General features: G+C 37.9%; 1 protein-coding gene across 2 annotated transcripts in view; it reads right to left on the reverse strand.

The window, feature by feature from the left end:
- The window catches only part of LOC127441326 (neurocan core protein-like), an 80,644-nt gene that overhangs the window by 23,924 nt on the left and 38,514 nt on the right, over positions 1-18,206 (reverse strand). For both annotated transcript variants that reach the window (XM_051698609.1, XM_051698610.1), the window contains exons 5-10: positions 16,958-17,085; positions 14,877-15,158; positions 14,325-14,465; positions 12,805-13,269; positions 6,656-7,369; positions 6,452-6,556 (exon numbers count right to left, since the gene is read on the reverse strand). In XM_051698609.1, coding sequence (XP_051554569.1) covers positions 6,452-6,556; positions 6,656-7,369; positions 12,805-13,269; positions 14,325-14,465; positions 14,877-15,158; positions 16,958-17,085 — 1,835 coding nt within the window. The remainder of the gene's footprint in view (positions 1-6,451; positions 6,557-6,655; positions 7,370-12,804; positions 13,270-14,324; positions 14,466-14,876; positions 15,159-16,957; positions 17,086-18,206) is intronic.

The following is an 18,206-nucleotide window of genomic DNA, read 5'->3' on the forward strand; positions in this document are numbered from 1 at the left end:
GGAATAAAGAGGATAAAAAAAAAAAGAATCTTAAAATTCAGTTCTGGGAACCAAAAAATAACATTCACATTGTTTATGGCAATGCACAGACATTCTCTCGACACTAACACTGTGTTAAACCATAAAGACCATTTCAGGTAAACATTGACTCGCTGACTACTCGACTACTTTTCTGGACACCTACCGTAGCTGATAGGTGAAAATGAGTAGTCGAGTAAGCCCTCACTTATCCAGAGGAAATGAGATTGTACAATCTTCCGACCTGAATGTATGTGGCAGCAGGTCAGTGAACTGTACTGACTTTCTCTGAACTCAGAGATATTAAGTCTTCAATCGTACAGCACCTGAAAACTGAACCTCCCGAGTGTAAAACACACTGTAACACAGCATAACATTTACATAATTTCATGCTCAAAGTGTTAGGCTGTCAGGCTATGTGAGCAGGGTGGCAAAATATTTACAGACGCAAGCACTGTTGTCAGGTCTCATTAAAACCTGGAGAAACTGATCATTTTGGTTTTGAACGGCTCTTTCTGTATCAAACACACTTACATGAGCGCCCACACAAACACCTGCTGGCATCATATGAAACATATACAGGTGCATCTCAATAAATTAGAATGTCGTGTAAAAGTTCATTTATTTCAGTAATTCAACTCAAATTGTGAAACTCGTGTATTAAATAAATTCAATGCACACAGACTGAAGTAGTTTAAGTCTTTGGTTCTTTTAATTGTGATGATTTTGGCTCACATTTAACAAAAACCCACCAATTCACTATCTCAAAAAATTAGAATATGGTGACATGCCAATCAGCTAATCAACTCAAAACACCTGCAAAGGTTTCCTGAGCCTTCAAAATGGTCTCTCAGTTTGGTTCACTAGGCTACACAATCATGGGGAAGACTGCTGATCTGACAGTTGTCCAGAAGACAATCATTGACACCCTTCACAAGGAGGGTAAGCCACAAACATTCATTGCCAAAGAAGCTGGCTGTTCACAGAGTGCTGTATCCAAGCATGTTAACAGAAAGTTGAGTGGAAGGGAAAAGTGTGGAAGAAAAAGATGCACAACCAACCGAGAGAACCGCAGCCTTATGATTGTCCAGCAAAATCGATTCAAGAATTTGGGTGAACTTCACAAGGAATGGACTGAGGCTGGGGTCAAGGCATCAAGAGCCACCACACACAGACATGTCAAGGAATTTGGCTACAGTTGTCGTATTCCTCTTGTTAAGCCACTCCTGAACCACAGACAACGTCAGAGGCGTCTTACCTGGGCTAAGGAGAAGAAGAACTGGACTGTTGCCCAGTGGTCCAAAGTCCTCTTTTCAGATGAGAGCAAGTTTTGTATTTCATTTGGAAACCAAGGTCCTAGAGTCTGGAGGAAGGGTGGAGAAGCTCATAGCCCAAGTTGCTTGAAGTCCAGTGTTAAGTTTCCACAGTCTGTGATGATTTGGGGTGCAATGTCATCTGCTGGTGTTGGTCCATTGTGTTTTTTGAAAACCAAAGTCACTGCACCCGTTTACCAAGAAATTTTGGAGCACTTCATGCTTCCTTCTGCTGACCAGCTTTTTAAAGATGCTGATTTCATTTTCCAGCAGGATTTGGCACCTGCCCACACTGCCAAAAGCACCAAAAGTTGGTTAAATGACCATGGTGTTGGTGTGCTTGACTGGCCAGCAAACTCACCAGACCTGAACCCTATAGAGAATCTATGGGGTATTGTCAAGAGGAAAATGAGAAACAAGAGACCAAAAAATGCAGATGAGCTGAAGGCCACTGTCAAAGAAACCTGGGCTTCCATACCACCTCAGCAGTGCCACAAACTGATCACCTCCATGCCACGCCAAATTGAGGCAGTAATTAAAGCAAAAGGAGCCCCTACCAAGTATTGAGTACATATACAGTAAATGAACACACTTTCCAGAAGGCCAACAATTCACTAAAAATGTTTTTTTTATTGGTCTTATGATGTATTCTAATTTGTTGAGATAGTGAATTGGTGGGTTTTTGTTAAATGTGAGCCAAAATCATCACAATTAAAAGAACCAAAGACTTAAACTACTTCAATCTGTGTGCATTGAATTTATTTAATACACGAGTTTCACAATTTGAGTTGAATTACTGAAATAAATGAACTTTTCCACGACATTCTAATTTATTGAGATGCACCTGTACTCGAATAAACACACAAACAATACATCAATAACAGCGGGTCAGAGATGTCCACTAAGATTTCAACTAACCACAATTTCCTATGAGACCACAACTTGTCTATCTGACAAGAGTTGTCTGATGTGGTAAACCACCAACACCATCTGAAAGCTCCAGATAGGATCTTTTTTCTCTTCTCTAAACAGCATATGACTCTCTTGGGTCTCCTCTGGAGTGGATGATCCAATTTAAACAGCAGAGATGAATTCATAATTGACTCTGAAAGTTAAAGGGATGGTTCAACTAAAATGAATATTCTGTCATCATTTACTCACCCTCATGTCCTTCCAAACCTGTCTGTGGCAGGGAGGAGGGTGGGGCCAGGTTGTGATTCTGCACACCCGGCCCCTAATCAGGCTAATCAAGCCCTCGAGAGGGATAAAGGCGACCGGAGGCAGCAGTTCCAGGGAGAGAGAGTTATGGGCAGCTGCCCGGCATGTGTTTGTCTTTTTGTTTAAGTTTATTATTAAATGATTATTTATATTGTTAAGCCGGTTCTCCAATACGCCGTAGCTTGGTCCTCGGCCACTCCTCCACCCTCTAGTGGACGACAGCCGCGACTCCCCGGGCGGATCGGAGGCAGTCCTCCGGCCCCTGGCAGACGGAACGCCCCGCCACATTTTCGGTGGAGGGAAGGGGTCTCCCCCGCCCCTGGCAGCAGTTCTCCCACTCCAGGCGGTCGGCCAGGAGCCCCTCCTCCCCTCACGATCGGCGGCCGTTCCACCACTCTCAGGCGGCCAGGATCCTCTGTCCCCCGGCGGATGGCCGCGGCTGCTCCGTTGGGGTGGATGGTAGCATCCCTCCTCTTTCCCGGGTTTCGGCACCAGTGTAACAGGGTAAAAGGGAAAGGAGGAGACTTATTCTATTTAAGTCATAAGGCTTTGGACATGAAAGTGAGCAAGTGATGACAGAATTTTCTTTAAATGATCCCTTGAAAGTAGCTAGTTTGTCTTAAGAGCAGCCCAATGGTGTAGCTTTGAAAAAGGTGATATGTCATTTCCTAATAGTGGTGGTTATTGTGCCATTGACGTAGAGCACCAGAGATGTATGGATTCCTGCACGAAGAAATCTGAAGTGGTTAAGAGTCATTTACTGTCTGTCACAGGCAATTTAAAGCTGAAGTGTTAGATTCACAGACTTCATGCAGGATTATTCAAGAGAGGATGTAGACACTTTCCAGGCTGTTTTTAGAACACTAATACAGACATTTCCCAAAATATCAAAATCTTTTGAGGCTCATCGCCTGTCAGGATGGCAGAAAAGTTTCGTCTACAGAGCTTCAAAAGATCGCTTAAGTAGAAAAGTCTTAACAAATGCTTTGGTCCTCATTTAGTTATGGTAGAGACTTTAACTTAGTGGCTTTAAGTTACAATCAGCAGAACAGAGCATCATCTTCTTCAACTTCCTGTGTAACGGATTCAAGATATTGATTTTCATTTGCAGCAGTCTGGTTCCGGAAATAAAAATCCCATTAATTTTCTCCATAGGCAAATTATGATATATGATAAACCTTTAAAATGTAAGACTAAGTTGTGAAATTTTAAATAATACTAAGCTATAGAAAGTCTGATTTTTTTAATCAAATTGTTTATTCTGTTTCCAGGAGTGTTTGTTATTCGTGTTACAGACATTACAGCTGATTTTCTGTAAAGCTGCTTTGGAACAGTGTGTATTGGGAAAAGCACAAATAAAAAACTATACTTAATAAAAATGATTTGACTTGATTTGACTTTTATGTAACAGTGTTTTTTCTACTTTGGCAACAAAATCTCAATGTTCTCTCTTTGCGCTGTCAAACAAACAAGTGATAGCCAGTGCTGAAACATTTTACAATCAGAAATTAGCATAATTTATTCTGATTCAAATTGATGGCCAGCATCATCCAATCACCGCCAACCATGTTAAAAAAAATATTGCATGAAAAATTATTAAATCTATGTACTGATTATCATTGTCACATGTCTGCCAACCATGTTGAGTGGTCCAAACATCATCTGCAGCCTGAAACTGAACTGTTCTTCTCCTGCACTTAACTGCATAGAGAGCTATAGGATAATCCTATGTTTGCTTGCTCCCTAATTAGTGAATGACTTAACCTCCAGTGTGCTGTCTGTTTTCACTGGTCTCAGAACAGTTTAAAATGCATCTTATTTTCATTTCATCCTAACTCTGTATACAGCCTCTGCCTATGGATGCATACATTTATTCTCAATGTGATAATGCACAGTAAATGTTATGGATTTTTATGGAAAGTTAGTCCTATTGTCCACGTATTGTGTTGTGTTTAAAAGCATGCCGTTTCGCCATAAATCAATGCAATTTTTAAAATGACATATCGGATGAAACTAGAGACTCTACTCTTTTGACTCAAACAGGTTTTAATGTGAAAACTGAACTTGTTTTATTTTGTTTTTTTACCAGATGTAGTTTTGTTGCAGTTTCTCCCAAAGACAAACTCGGCTGAGATCGGCACCATGTTGTTTTGTCATATGACTCGAAAATGTAACACTTTAATGACAGCCTAGAGTCTCCTGAACTGAGATCAGCTGGTTTTAAAGAAAATAAATTTAGCATAGGTTATAGCAAAGCCAAAACATAATGTCCACTCATGTGGATGCGGTGCCTCACAAGGTTAAAACCTCCATCTAATATTCTCCTTAAAAACCTTGTCTGATTACAACACCATTTCACTCGCTTTTGGTGCCCCCCGTGGACATTTTACAGGGAAACTGCAGCCAAACGTGTAATAAAGTACGTAATTTCGTTTGGCAAAAATAATGCCATGATCACATAACATTCATGAGATCAGGCTGGTGAGCTCTGAGGTTAATCGAAAGTATATGCTTCTGTTAAAGCCATCTGTTCACGTTATTTCAACTTCATTTGAAAAAATTGCATTTAATAGCTAAATTACTGGTGAAGAACTACACTACCCATGATCCCGAAGAGCAAGATCCACCAATCAGAGAATCGCAGCAAACAAAGCGTGCTAAAGATCTCTGCAGCGCTTTAAGTTTGTAATGTTGTGATTCACCTTGGAGCTGGTTGGTTTGGTTTTATGGCTTACAACTCTTTTATAGAGGATTTTATGAAATCCCTATGGATAAAAATACTTCCGGAACTAAGATGGCTGAAAAAGTGGGCGGGCTCTATTGGAGCCTTTACTATTTTCTGAGATGTTAAACCCCATGATAAGCCATGGTGATATATTCATCGGCAATAGAAAGTAAAAGAACTGCACTGCTGAGGTCATATCCTGTTTCTGAAAGACTCACAAGCTACTTTTTCTCCTCATGAATTTTTGAATGAGCTTATACATTATGCAAACCTGCTCGACTGGAGATGTTTTGCTAGTGCAGAATATCTTGAAAACAAACCCCATGAGCTTCTGAAGCGTTCTCCATATCATCAGCCCTGTTTAACATATTCCACTTACACTGACAACTTAGTCACGGAAACAAATCGTGTACAGAGCATCAGGTTACTGCAGATATACAGTATATCCACTATCAGAGAGGTGAAAACAGCTCTGAGAACAAATAATTACTGATGGAACTGAGAGAAAATTGTAGCTCCTTAAGAAGGAAAACTAGGTCAGAATGGAGGATGAGTTTTGTATCAACAAAATAACGATACGCTTGATCAAAATCAGAAATGAACAGAATAAAGTCATAATAAAAAATTAACCTGGCCCTGTGACCCCACCACGCCCACCTCTGTGTCTCCCATGATGGACTACTTGACCTTTGACCTCAGTATTGATAATCACTGTATACAAAATCACTCACTAACCGCATCTGTGTAAAGTTTTATCCAATTTTACAACTTTGTTTCCATGACGATGCCAACAAACCCCAAATATTTTGAATAATGTTCAAGCTTCTCTGTTCCACACACTAAAAACTTACAGTGACCGTAAAAAGTATCATGAACGTATTATAAACGTAGACCTTCTTTGCAATATTCTTCTGAAGCTGTTATATGACTCCAGAGGACACGGACTACTTTTATGGTGCTTTTTTCTCCTTTTTGGAGTTTGACAGCCCGTGATCACTACATGCTTTCTTTGTATGGAAAAGAGCAGCGTGAACATTCTTCACAATGTTTCCTTCAGTGTTCCACAGATGAAAGTAAGTCATACAGGTTTGGAATGGCATGCGGGTGAGTAAATTATTACAGAATTGACATTTTTGGGTGAACTATCCCTTTAAATTTTAGGAATAGCTTTCCTCACCGATTTCACAGCTCTCTCCAGCGTAACCCTGCGGACAGAAGCATCGGAAACCCTCTCCGTGTGGAAGACACGTTCCTCCATGCAGACAGCTGCATCTGTCGCCCGCTGCGAGACAGAAACACACACATAGTAACTGGCAGCAGTGATGTTTGTTTGGACACTTTGGCTGTGATACACACATGTGCGAAGACCTCCACATCTTACCTTCTGATCCACTGGAATTGTTTATCCTGATCACCTCAGCGCTGGTCAGATCTCGCTCTGTGATGCCGGGTGCCGTCGTTCCAAAGCTTGATGTTTGAGACTCGTCTGCAGATGTCGAGATGGTTGTACCTGTGTTTCCAGTGCTAGAAGATACAGCACTGCTCTTGGCGACTGTTGTCGTCATGTCTGTGGTACTTTGATTGAGTCTCTTGGGTTTGTTTCTTCTCCTGTACTGAATTTCTCCACGCACCTCTTCCACGCTTTCGTCTTGGCTAAGTGCGGTTGTGAACGAACCGGTACTTGTTGCGACTGTGAGTGGTGTTTGGGACGTGGTACCTGACAACAGATATGTATCGCAGCAAGAGCTGCCCTCCATGTCTGGAGCTTGGTTCTCTCCAGAGAAGTTCTCTGCTAAGGACAATCTTTGCAACTGCTCAGTCGATACAGCCCCGACTTTTCTCGTTGTCGGAACGTTGACGTCAGTGGTCCTCGCTTTCTGCTCAGGGGTTTTTGTCACTTCGACCCAATCTCCTGTTGTTGCTGGGATAGTCTGTCCAGGTCTACTGGGTCGATTGTCGCTTAATTCATCTCTGGTGACAGTTGACGGGAATTTTGTTGGTGCTTTCGAGCTCACAGGCGGATTGGAGGTGATTAATTTATCAGTGACTGTTGATGGACCGGACAACCACGAGCGGCCCCACCATGACGTCAAACCTACAGATACAAACATCAGGCCTTCATCATTTATTCTTGGTACTTTTTAAATGTCTTTTAGGTGTAGATTTGACTGTTTTAGCCTTGACCCAGACTTCCAATATTAAACTATGAAAATCCATTATAAAAATACAAATTATTACATGTTTGAAACTATGATCAACGAGTGAAATAAACAAACCGTTTCAATGTTTATTGTGTGAAAATTATTTCGATCAATTTAAAAAAATTACGACTGTCCCACAGTTGTGGCGTCATTTCCACCACACCAAACAATTTTGCCCATAACAAAGTTTTTTCAAAAGTTAGTGTGCTTGTTAACCAAGTTGACAAAAGTGTCAGTGAAGAACATGCATGAGATGAAAAATGAGACAAAACAAAGAAAAATCAAGGGAGCAGAAGATTTTTATTGGGCGTCATTTCTAATCAAGCTGTAATTTGGCCAAAGTACACAAAACAGTGTGTAAATATTATTTAATTGTGTTTATTTAGGACACATAAAATGTTATCTATGAAATTAGCCTTAGCAAGACAAAGGAGTCAGATATTTTATTTGAAAATTGTTAAAAATGTCATTTCCAGGGGGCCTGGGTAGCTCAGCTAGTAAAGACGCTGACCATCACACCTGGAGTCACGAGTTCGAATCCGGGCGTGCTGAGTGACTCCAACCAGGTCTCCTAAGCAACCAAATTGGCCCGGTTGCTAGGGAGGGTAGAGTCACATGGGGTAACCTCCTCGTGGTCACTATAATGTGGTTCTCGCTCTCGGTGGGGTGCGTGGTGAGTTGTGCGTGGATGCCGCGGAGGATAGCGTGAAGCCACCACACACACTATGTCTCCATGGTAACGTGCTCAACAAGCCACGTGATAAGATGTGCGGATTGACGGTCTCAGACGCGGAGGCAACTGAGATTCGTCCTCCGCCACCCAGATTGAGGCGAGTCACTACGCCACCACGAGGACTTAGAGCGCATTGGGAATTGGGCGTTCCAAATTGGGAAGAAAAGGGAAGAAAAAAACAACGCTGCCCCTTTAAATTCTTTGGCCAGTTCATGAATAATTTATTTGATTTTATATGATTTATTTGAAAGAATTTAAAGAACAGTTTCATGTCTATCCTTGTATTTTTCATCTGGTTGAGGTTGATCAGGGTTTTAGAAAGTAATTAGTAATAAGTAATGCGATTACTTTTCAGACACAGTACAGTAATCTAATTACACAGTAGAAGATGTAATTAGTAGTTAGTAATGAATTACTTTAGCGTATGTAAGTGTAGTGTATGTAAAAGTAAGCGTTTATGAACTGATAATCTGCCGTTTTACTCATGGTTTGAGCGAAAGTAAATAAAAGTCTTCTAGTGTTCATTTCAACAGAAATGTGCTGCGATACGTACAACGAGCCACGTATAAGTCATTTTACAAACATTTTTATATAGTAATGTGATTCTATGAGTCTTAAAATCTTACACATTTTTAATTCTCAATTAAACTGATTGATTTAAGGATTTTTAGATATTTTAACTGGAAAACAAGACAAAAATTGCTTTGGGAGAGCGCCTATGATGCCTTAAAATGCTGCATAAGCAGCCAGCTCTCTAAGTTTTAGGACAGAGCAAATGTGCTTTTATGAAAGAGAAAGTGGGTAGCAAAACCACACAAAGCATTCGAGCGCAAGTGAACAGTATGGCGAGAGTTTTTCCACTAACACACTCCAGTTTCAAGCTTTCAACCCGCATTTATTAAGCTTCCACTCGCAGAAGCCCTCGGGTCGAGCCCAAAGTCTGCCTTCATGGAAAATTGACTTTAATAATGTATGCTGCCGAGCTGAGTTTGGGCCGGACAAGGTATCTTCTGTATTAATGAAGACGGGGAAAGCCAAGAGGGAACTAACTGAACTACGATCCTGAAACTTGAACACTCAGTCGCCCCTCGGCCTGAACAGAACGTCCACATGTCCTGGTACTAGAAATGCAGACAGATACAAGATCCTGAATTTGGACAGTTTGCTTTGGGAAAACAGGTCTTGGTGTAATCTGAAGTAAAGCTGACACAACAACATCCATTATAGTTACTCAAGCTGCCCTCTCTCTATTTCTCTGTTTTTGAGCTTGATTTATCCAGTTAACTCTTACGGTCAAATCCCACCAGTGCTGACATATAATCTCTCGCTCTCTCTGCCACACACACAAAACTGCACTCTGAAATATAACTGATATAATGGAAGAAGTCAAACTTTTTCTCCAGAATGAACTAAAGCACTCTAGGGACCAACACTTGTGTTTACACTGTGTGTTTTAAAATGAGTTTGCTGAGGAAAATAACTAAATAACTAAATAAATAAAGAGCATCGTGATTAGTTTCAACAATCATCAATGCTCTTCGACTAGCCGAGTTCTCCATTTCTAACAGGAGAAATATCGGCAAACGAACTCCTCAGCTGAACAAAAACATCAGTGCATTTCATTTTATGAATTATTTCACAAAACGATCACGAGAATTTAAAACAAAACTGTTTCATTGCTTATTTTTTAAAGAAATAATAAAAAAATAATTATTCCAAACTACTTACGCCAACATTTCTTTTTTCAAGGATTTCAGCTATTAACAAGATATTTATTTGTTTATTTATTTATTTATTTATTTTGTGATGTTTGCAAACAGGAGAAATATCACCAAACAAACACCTGAGCGGAACAAAAATGTCAGAGCATTTTATTTCACAAAATTATTTTACACAATTATTTCGAACATTTTAAAACAAAACTTTCATTGCTTATTATTATTATTATTATTTTTATTATTACTATTATTATTATTATTATTATTATTACTATTATTATTATTATTATTATTATTAATAAATATTAATAAATGTTTTTTTCAAACTACTTATGTCAACATTTCAATAATTTCAGCTTTTAATAAGACTTTTATTTATTTTTGTATTTATTATTTGTTTTTGTTTTTTTTGTTTTTTTGTGATGTTTGTGAACAGGAGAAATACCACCAAACAAACACCTGAGCGGAACAAAAATGTCAGAGTATTTTATTTCACAAAATTATTTTGCACAATTATTTCAAACATTTTAAAACAAAACTTTCATTGCTTATTATTATTATTATTATTTGTATTATTACTATTATTATTATTATTATTAGGAAATATTAAAAAATGTTTTTTTTAAACTACTTATGCCAACATTTCCATATTTCAAGAATTTCAGCTTTTATTAAGACCTTTATTTATTTTTATATTTATTATTTGTTTATTTATTTATTTATGTGATGTTTGTGAACAGGAGAAATACCACCAAACAAACACCTGAGCAGAACAAACATATCAGAGCATTTTATTTCACAAAATTATTTTACACAATTATTTCGAAAATTTTAATACAAAACTTTCATTGCTTATTATTATTATTATTATTATTATTATTATTATTATTATTTATTTTTAGGAAATATTAATAATGTTTTTTTCAAACTACTTATGTCAACATTTCCATATTTCAAGAATTTCAGCTTTTAATAAGACTTTTATTTATTTTTATATTTATTATTTGTTTATTTATTTATGTGATGTGTATTGGATGTTTGAGAACAGGTGAAATATCACCAAACAAACACCTGAGCAGAACAAACAAACCAGTGCATTTTACTGTTTCACTCTCTAATTTTTTTTAACAAATAATAAATAATAATTTATTTTTGTCCATGTTTTGGTTCTTCCTTTACTGATGAATTTAACTTTTAGCTTTTCATTATGCAATACACTGCAAAACATTTTCTTAATCAGAATTTTGTCTTGTAAAATCTAAACATCTTAAGTTACATTTTCATGTGAAGCAAAACTGTGTTCAGTAATAACACTTGTTTTCAAAGAATACATGTGGAATTAAACGTGCACTCACTGATGTTTTCCCCATTAAAATTAGTTTTACTCCAAAATAAATTAATAGTAATTTTGAAAATGATATAAAATCAAGACAAACTGACATGAGATGAAGACTGCAGTCGTATCAGTAACCTTATAAAAGCTGTTTTATTCTAAATGGAGAGCGTCCGCACATGGGGGCTGCCATGTTGACCAGCCGATATACTCACTTCATCTCAGTAAACGCCCTGTTATTGCACACTTTCACTCATAAATCATGGCTGACATTGAGTAGGACATTTCTACAATGGCATCAACAACTGAAAACTATTGCATTTGAATGATGCTTCAGATGCACCTTTAAGTTACAGCACTGACAAACTATCTTAAGCATAAACCTAACAGTTTATTTTATATACACAGTAAATGCTAAAGATAAGACAACACAATTTACCAAAAAATATATTTAAAAAGCTCAGTGCATCACTTGAACGCACATCACATCATATTACGTAGAAACTTCCCGCCTTGAAGGCACCAAGAATGTCTCGTGAATGTGAGAGGCATTTATCAGAACCCGGGTCGTTGACAAATAAATTTGTCATTGACATTTTTTTAAAATCTAGTTTAAATGTGTCAAGTTCGTAGAAATGCAATCTTTGTGGCCATGTTGGTTTTATACATTTTTGAAAAACATTTTTAGCATTTTTAACAAAAACAAAATGTAATGACTTGAAAAATGTCAAGTGGTGTAAACATCAAGTAAAAGGCATAAAAATACTTTCCTTGCTTCTTGAATAGACATGAGCATCCACAACTTAATCATTCATTTCAAGAATTTTTCAAGGTAAAAAATAGTTTTTACTAATATCATACATTTTTGATGTTCCGTGTTTGCTGGGTGGTTATAAAAAATAGAACCTAAAAAAAGGTTTCTAAAATGTTAGGAATCGGTTCCAAAAAAGTAACCATACGGCAACCATATGCTAACGTTAGGGAAACGTTCTGTGTTTGCTGGGTGGTTCTAAAAAAATATAACCTAAAATAACATTCCTAAATGTTAGGAAAATGTGCCTTTTTTTTAAATATAAAAATTTTTATACACTTCACACACAGTCATGAGGGTCTGACTGTCCTCTCTGTTTAATGTTTATTTTTATTTATTATTTATTTATTGTCAAATGAATATAGAATAGCTACCTGATTGTTGGTTTGATTTGGAGAACAAAAGTTGTAAAAATATTTAAAAAAAAATAAAAACAAAACTGTTTCACTGCTTTTTTAAAAATAAATAATAATGAATTATTATTTCAAACTACTTATGCCAAAAAAAAAAAAAAAAAAGATTTCTAGAGTTTCAGCTTTTAATAACACTTTTATTTATTTAATTTTTGACTTTAAACCTAGTAAAAAAAAAAAATATAAAAAATTACTTCATCATAATAGAGGTGTATTTAAGTAATTGTTTTGTGTGAATTGCATTATAAATGTATTTTTGAATAAAATGAGCATCAAGTCATCGACCCACCACTGCTATGAGGAACATCTCTATATAGTCACCTGATCCAGGAGCTGCAGTTGATTTGATGTCCGTCACAGGCGTCTCGGTGGCCGTGACGCTTTTAGGTGTCATCACTGCCTCACTTCCTGTCAGATAGCTCCAAGGTTTCCACAATGAGCTGACAATGTTTGTAAGGGAACTCTCACTCTTTCCCTGCTGCATCTCTGAAGCTGCTGGAGAGACCGACTGACCTGATAGACCTTCGTCTTCATCCTCTTCCTCTTTGGCTGAACCGCCGGGACTCTCGGAGGTGAAGTCTGACCCTGGGGCAGGGACCGCCTGCTCACTGTCCGGGAACGAGTCCAGCAGGCCACTCCAGTCCAGATCCGTGTCTCCAGCTCGGAGTAGGACTGTCAGATATCCGGCTGTCAGTTCAGTGGGTTCAGAGGTCACGTGTGGCTCTTTGTCCAAATCCACCTGCCCGGTCCAGTTAGAGGGTTGAAGGTCCAGCAGACCCTGAACTCCTGGAATATAATCAAATATAACCTACTGTTAATGGTGCACTCAATGTTATTTTGGTTAACGATGCTCCTGAAGGGGGCCCTGAAGGATTCAAAGAGGAAAATAATTTTGATTCTAGCCCATATGGTTCCAGAGTTATTAGCGAAAACTTACAGGATAATGTGCCAATTTGTGCGCCAGTTAGTGTCAGATTAATTTCCAATTTTTTTTAATGTGTCTCGATTTTTCTCAAAAATCGAGATTTTGGCAGTATTGTTTTTATGTGAATACATAAAAGGTACACAAGTCCTTTATTTTGTTGGACAAGAAAAACTAGCTTCATACCAAGCAACCCACATTTGGTTTTCGGCCATTGAAAATGGGTAAACATTTTTTGCATGGAGCCACATTGAGAGCCTCATATCTCTGGGATTTAACCATCTAGGACTTTAAAAATGTACATGCATAAAGAAAAGTTTTTTTCTGAACCAGAATCTAAAAGGATATTATGATAGCTTTAATACATCTGGAGTTATAGGCACTGTAACTTTGAAAAAACAACACAAAAAAGTGCTTTTTTCCATTTTTGAACTCTCACCATTGGCATATAATGCAACAAGAGGTCCTCAAAACAACTGATTTTAGTAACAGACCTACCTATCTGTGTGTCAAAATAAAATCACGATGCTGCTACCTTTCTAAAGTTATCTTTTTTACCCGTAGTTTTGCTCCAAATTCAAAGGCGAAAATGGTTATTTTGACCCCCTACAAATAATGGATTATTGGAGTAAAATGGAGTATTGATCCATGGCATTTAATATTTTCATTGTCATTTATGTTCATCTTTCACCAGATCAAAAACAAAATGTTGAGCTGGGGGCCTCTGGTTGAGTTGATAGAGAATAACCCACATGTGAATACCTTCAAATGCTAGAAAAGCGTAGAATATGGCCATTAAGCTTACAGACTCATGATTGACAGTTGACTGGTTGGACCAACAATACATAAACAAACACACAAATATGAGAATCAAAACTGGTTAATGCTTGAATGTCAAGTGTGAAAAGTGACATTTTACCAGTGGATGTGTGGGTGGCAGAAGAAGATTTCGATGTATCCTCGGTTTTCTCTGAACTGTTGTCATTGTCTCCAGTCATGTACCTCCACGGCCGCAGCAAAGATTTCACAATGCTCGTCAGAGCCCTTTGTGGTTTCTTTGCTGTAGAGGTATTTTAAGAAATAACTTAAGATTCTCTGGTCTACAGATTGTTGTCTCTAAAAACATTATTTAACAGAACATAGCCATAGCAATACTAGGGAACACATGATACATGTACACCTTGTATGCAATGTAACACACTTTGGATAAAAGCGATTGGCAAATGCGTAATGTACTTTATTTTAAACAATAAGCCACAAGAGTAGCAATGCCCAGGTCATGGGTTCGATTCTGGGGGAACACACAAATGCATAAATGTAAAGTAATATAGTTCACTAGCCTAAAAGTTCACAGTTGCCATATAGCAACTTGCCGCATTAATATAGAATCCAACTGATTGCTTTAAAGTGGTTTTACCATAGTTAAGTGGGCTTTCAATTTATGTGGTCGAATCAACACACTACAGCCTACCTTGATGGCAGAAGGCATCAAAGCGTGCCGTTCCATTGCTCAGCTCCGCTGGTGAAACCGTTCGGACGCCTGGTTCTCTTCCCGCACACTCTGACCGCGGTGTGTTGACAGAATATCTCACGCTGCCGTCAGCCAGCCAGCCAGGCTCACAGTGATCCAGTCCAGACCACCAGGCCAGATAGAGCTGCCCGACGGTCGCCAGCTGAGCTCCCAGCGACACGCAGTGAGCCGAGGCCTCAGGATGAGTCAGTTTGTCAGGGACAGCGGCGATAAACACGTCACCTGCAGAACAACAGAATGAGACCAGCGGTTAATGCAGTGGATGGACTGATGGCTTGTTGGTTCAATACCAGTTAAGCTCAATCAATAGCATTTGTAGGATACTACAAAAAATAATTTAGACCTGTCCCTTGTTTATTTAAAAAAAGAAGCAAAAAGTCAATGGGGCCAAATTGTAAACATTAAAATACTCAAAAGTATAGACACAAGATGTGAACAATATACATGCTAAAATGAGTTTAGAGTGATAAAATCACTTGGCCCCATTGACATCCATTGTTAAAATTCCTTTTTTTTAAAAAAAAGGAGGGACAGGGGGCCTGGGTAGCTCAGTGGTAAAGACGCTGGCTACCACCCCTGGAGTTTGCTAGTTTGCTAGTTCGAATCCCAGGGCGTGCTGAGTGATTCCAGCCAGGTCTCCTAAGCAACCAAATTGGACTGTTTGCTAGGGAAGGTAGAGTCACATGGGGTAACCTCCTCGTGGTCACTATAATGTGGTTCGTTCTCGTTGGGGCACGTGGTGAGTTGAGCGTGGTTGCCACGGTGGATGGTGTGAAGCCTCCACATGCACTATATCTCCGTGGCAACGCGCTCAACAAGCCATGTGATAAGATGCACGGGTTGACGGTCTCAGACACGGAGGCAACTGGGATTTGTCCTCCGCCACCCGGACTCAGGTGAATCACTACGCGACCACGAGGAATTAAAAAAGCACATTGGGAATTGGGCATTCCAAATTGGGAGAAAAAGGTCTTGAATCACTTTCAAATCTAATCATTCATGCAACTCTGTACAGCTTTTAAATCTGATTAGATAACAGAGAACACGCGAGAAAAGTCGTTTGGGGCTCTATTATCGTGAACACGCAAAGCGCAGTGCTACGCGCAAAAGCCGTGTGCTATGTCTTATCCAATTTTTGTGGGATTTGTGTTAAACTTGAATAGGACATGGTTTATTTTTCAATTATTATTATTGTTATGTTTATTTTTACAATTGTATTTATGGTCTAATTTGTAGGCCCAAAGGCATATTTCCACCTGTTATCATGGAGTGATTTTTAAGTCACCACAAAAGGTGCCGGTGAAAGAAATTGGAAAGAGTAAATCGTTTGGATTTGGCATGATTTTTCTGACCACTTTGTTAATTTGAAGTGTAATTTGAATGTAGAAATATCTCTGGCTTGATTTTTTCTCATCTAATTCATTGCATACAGGCCATGTACACTACCAACTTCTTATGAATGTGCTGTCTTGGTTCATATCACTGGTGCTTGAGGGAATGGAGTATATAATAGGATGCAAATGGTGTGATAACCTCAGAATTAAAATACTTGACCTAGCCCATTAGCGCTTTGCACGTGCAATTTTGCCAAACCCACTTGCACCTAGACTCAGCACATGCTTGCATGAAAATACCACAATTGACTTTGTGTTTATGACTTAAAGCATAGTGCTGGGCTTAGCACCAGTGTTCTTAAAATAGGGCCCTTGATGCTCTTTATATTGAACCTGCGGCATGAATGATTGGAGAGTGAATAATGACTTATATTTTGTTCATCACATGACTTAGACTCTAACACATGAGTCGTATGGACTACTTTAATGGTAAATTTATGTCCTTTTTGGAGCCTGTGGTCACCATTCACCATCATGGTTTGGAATAAAAACTTTTGGTATGACAAGAGAGTGAGTAAATAATGACACAACTATTGCTTTAGTTGTGTCAATGTTATATTGATATATGCTTTGCTTGCATGAAGTATGCATGATGACACTTCCGGGCTGTATTTTCTAGATTCCCACCTTCCATGTCGCTGGCGAAACAGTACACATCGAACAATTCGGCAGGATCGCGTTTCCCATAATTCCTCACTCCACGAGAATACTCTGTGTGTCCATAGCAGCCGAGCTCTGGTCTCTGGATGGGGTACCTGAGGAGAGGAGATGAGGTGTCAAATCTGACAAAATGTTAGAACTGTTGGAATTCGTGGAATCTGGATATCGTTATGCAAATAGTTCTGTGTTGCCATGGAGACTGCTAATAAATCATCATAAATCTGCAATATTACAAGAGGATCCTTATAATAGCTTGAAGTGAAGGGCATTTGTGTGCTCCCGGCTGGAATTTAACACTCGTCACAGTTTGTGTCCTTATGCTGCGAGCACAAAATGCTACAGCAGACCTTCCGCAGAGTTTGTACCATGTTACAAAATGAGTTAGCACAATCAGTTCTCATCTAACGTTAAATAATAAGGTTTTCCAAGATGATAAAAATAAGAAATCTTTTAAAAATCTCATTTAAAGCATATGTGTCAAGTTCGAAGGAATGTAATCTTTGTGTTCATCTTGGTTTTATACATTTTTGAAAAAACGTTTATAGCAATTTTTCCACAAAAACCGATTTAATGACTTTGTAGCCATCAAGTTAAAATACTTTCCTTGCACTTTGAATACACACAAGCATACACAACTTAATAATTCATTTTCAAGGTATTTATTTATTTATTTTGTACAAATATCATGAATTTTTGAGTCACAAATGTCAAGAAGTTTTTCAGGGTTACTCCATTTGACCTAAACAAAATGTTACTTTTTATAAAAATGTCAAAATATCTGATATATTTTAAAAGCTCCACACACAGTCATGAGGGTCTAAAGAGGTCCTCTCTGTTTTATGTTTATTTTTATTTTTTTTGTCACATGACTACAGAATGGCTACCTGCATATTGTTTACACCACATGACTTTGATTTGGTGGACAATATTAATAATAATATTTAAAATCAAAATAGTTTAATTGCTTATTTTTTAAGTTATAATAATAATAATAATAATAATAATAATACAAGATTATCTATTTATGCCAACATTTATTTTTTAAGAATTTATTTTTATGAGAATTTTATCTATTTATTTATTTATTTTTACTGTCTCCAGACAGTTAAACTACTTAGAAATGTCAGACTATAACTCCCAGCAAAAATAAATAAATAAATAAATTTGATATATATATATATATATATATATATATATATATATATATATATATATA

Source organism: Myxocyprinus asiaticus, chromosome 5 (assembly GCF_019703515.2).
Source record: "Myxocyprinus asiaticus isolate MX2 ecotype Aquarium Trade chromosome 5, UBuf_Myxa_2, whole genome shotgun sequence".
NCBI classification, from domain to species: Eukaryota; Metazoa; Chordata; class Actinopteri; order Cypriniformes; family Catostomidae; genus Myxocyprinus; species Myxocyprinus asiaticus.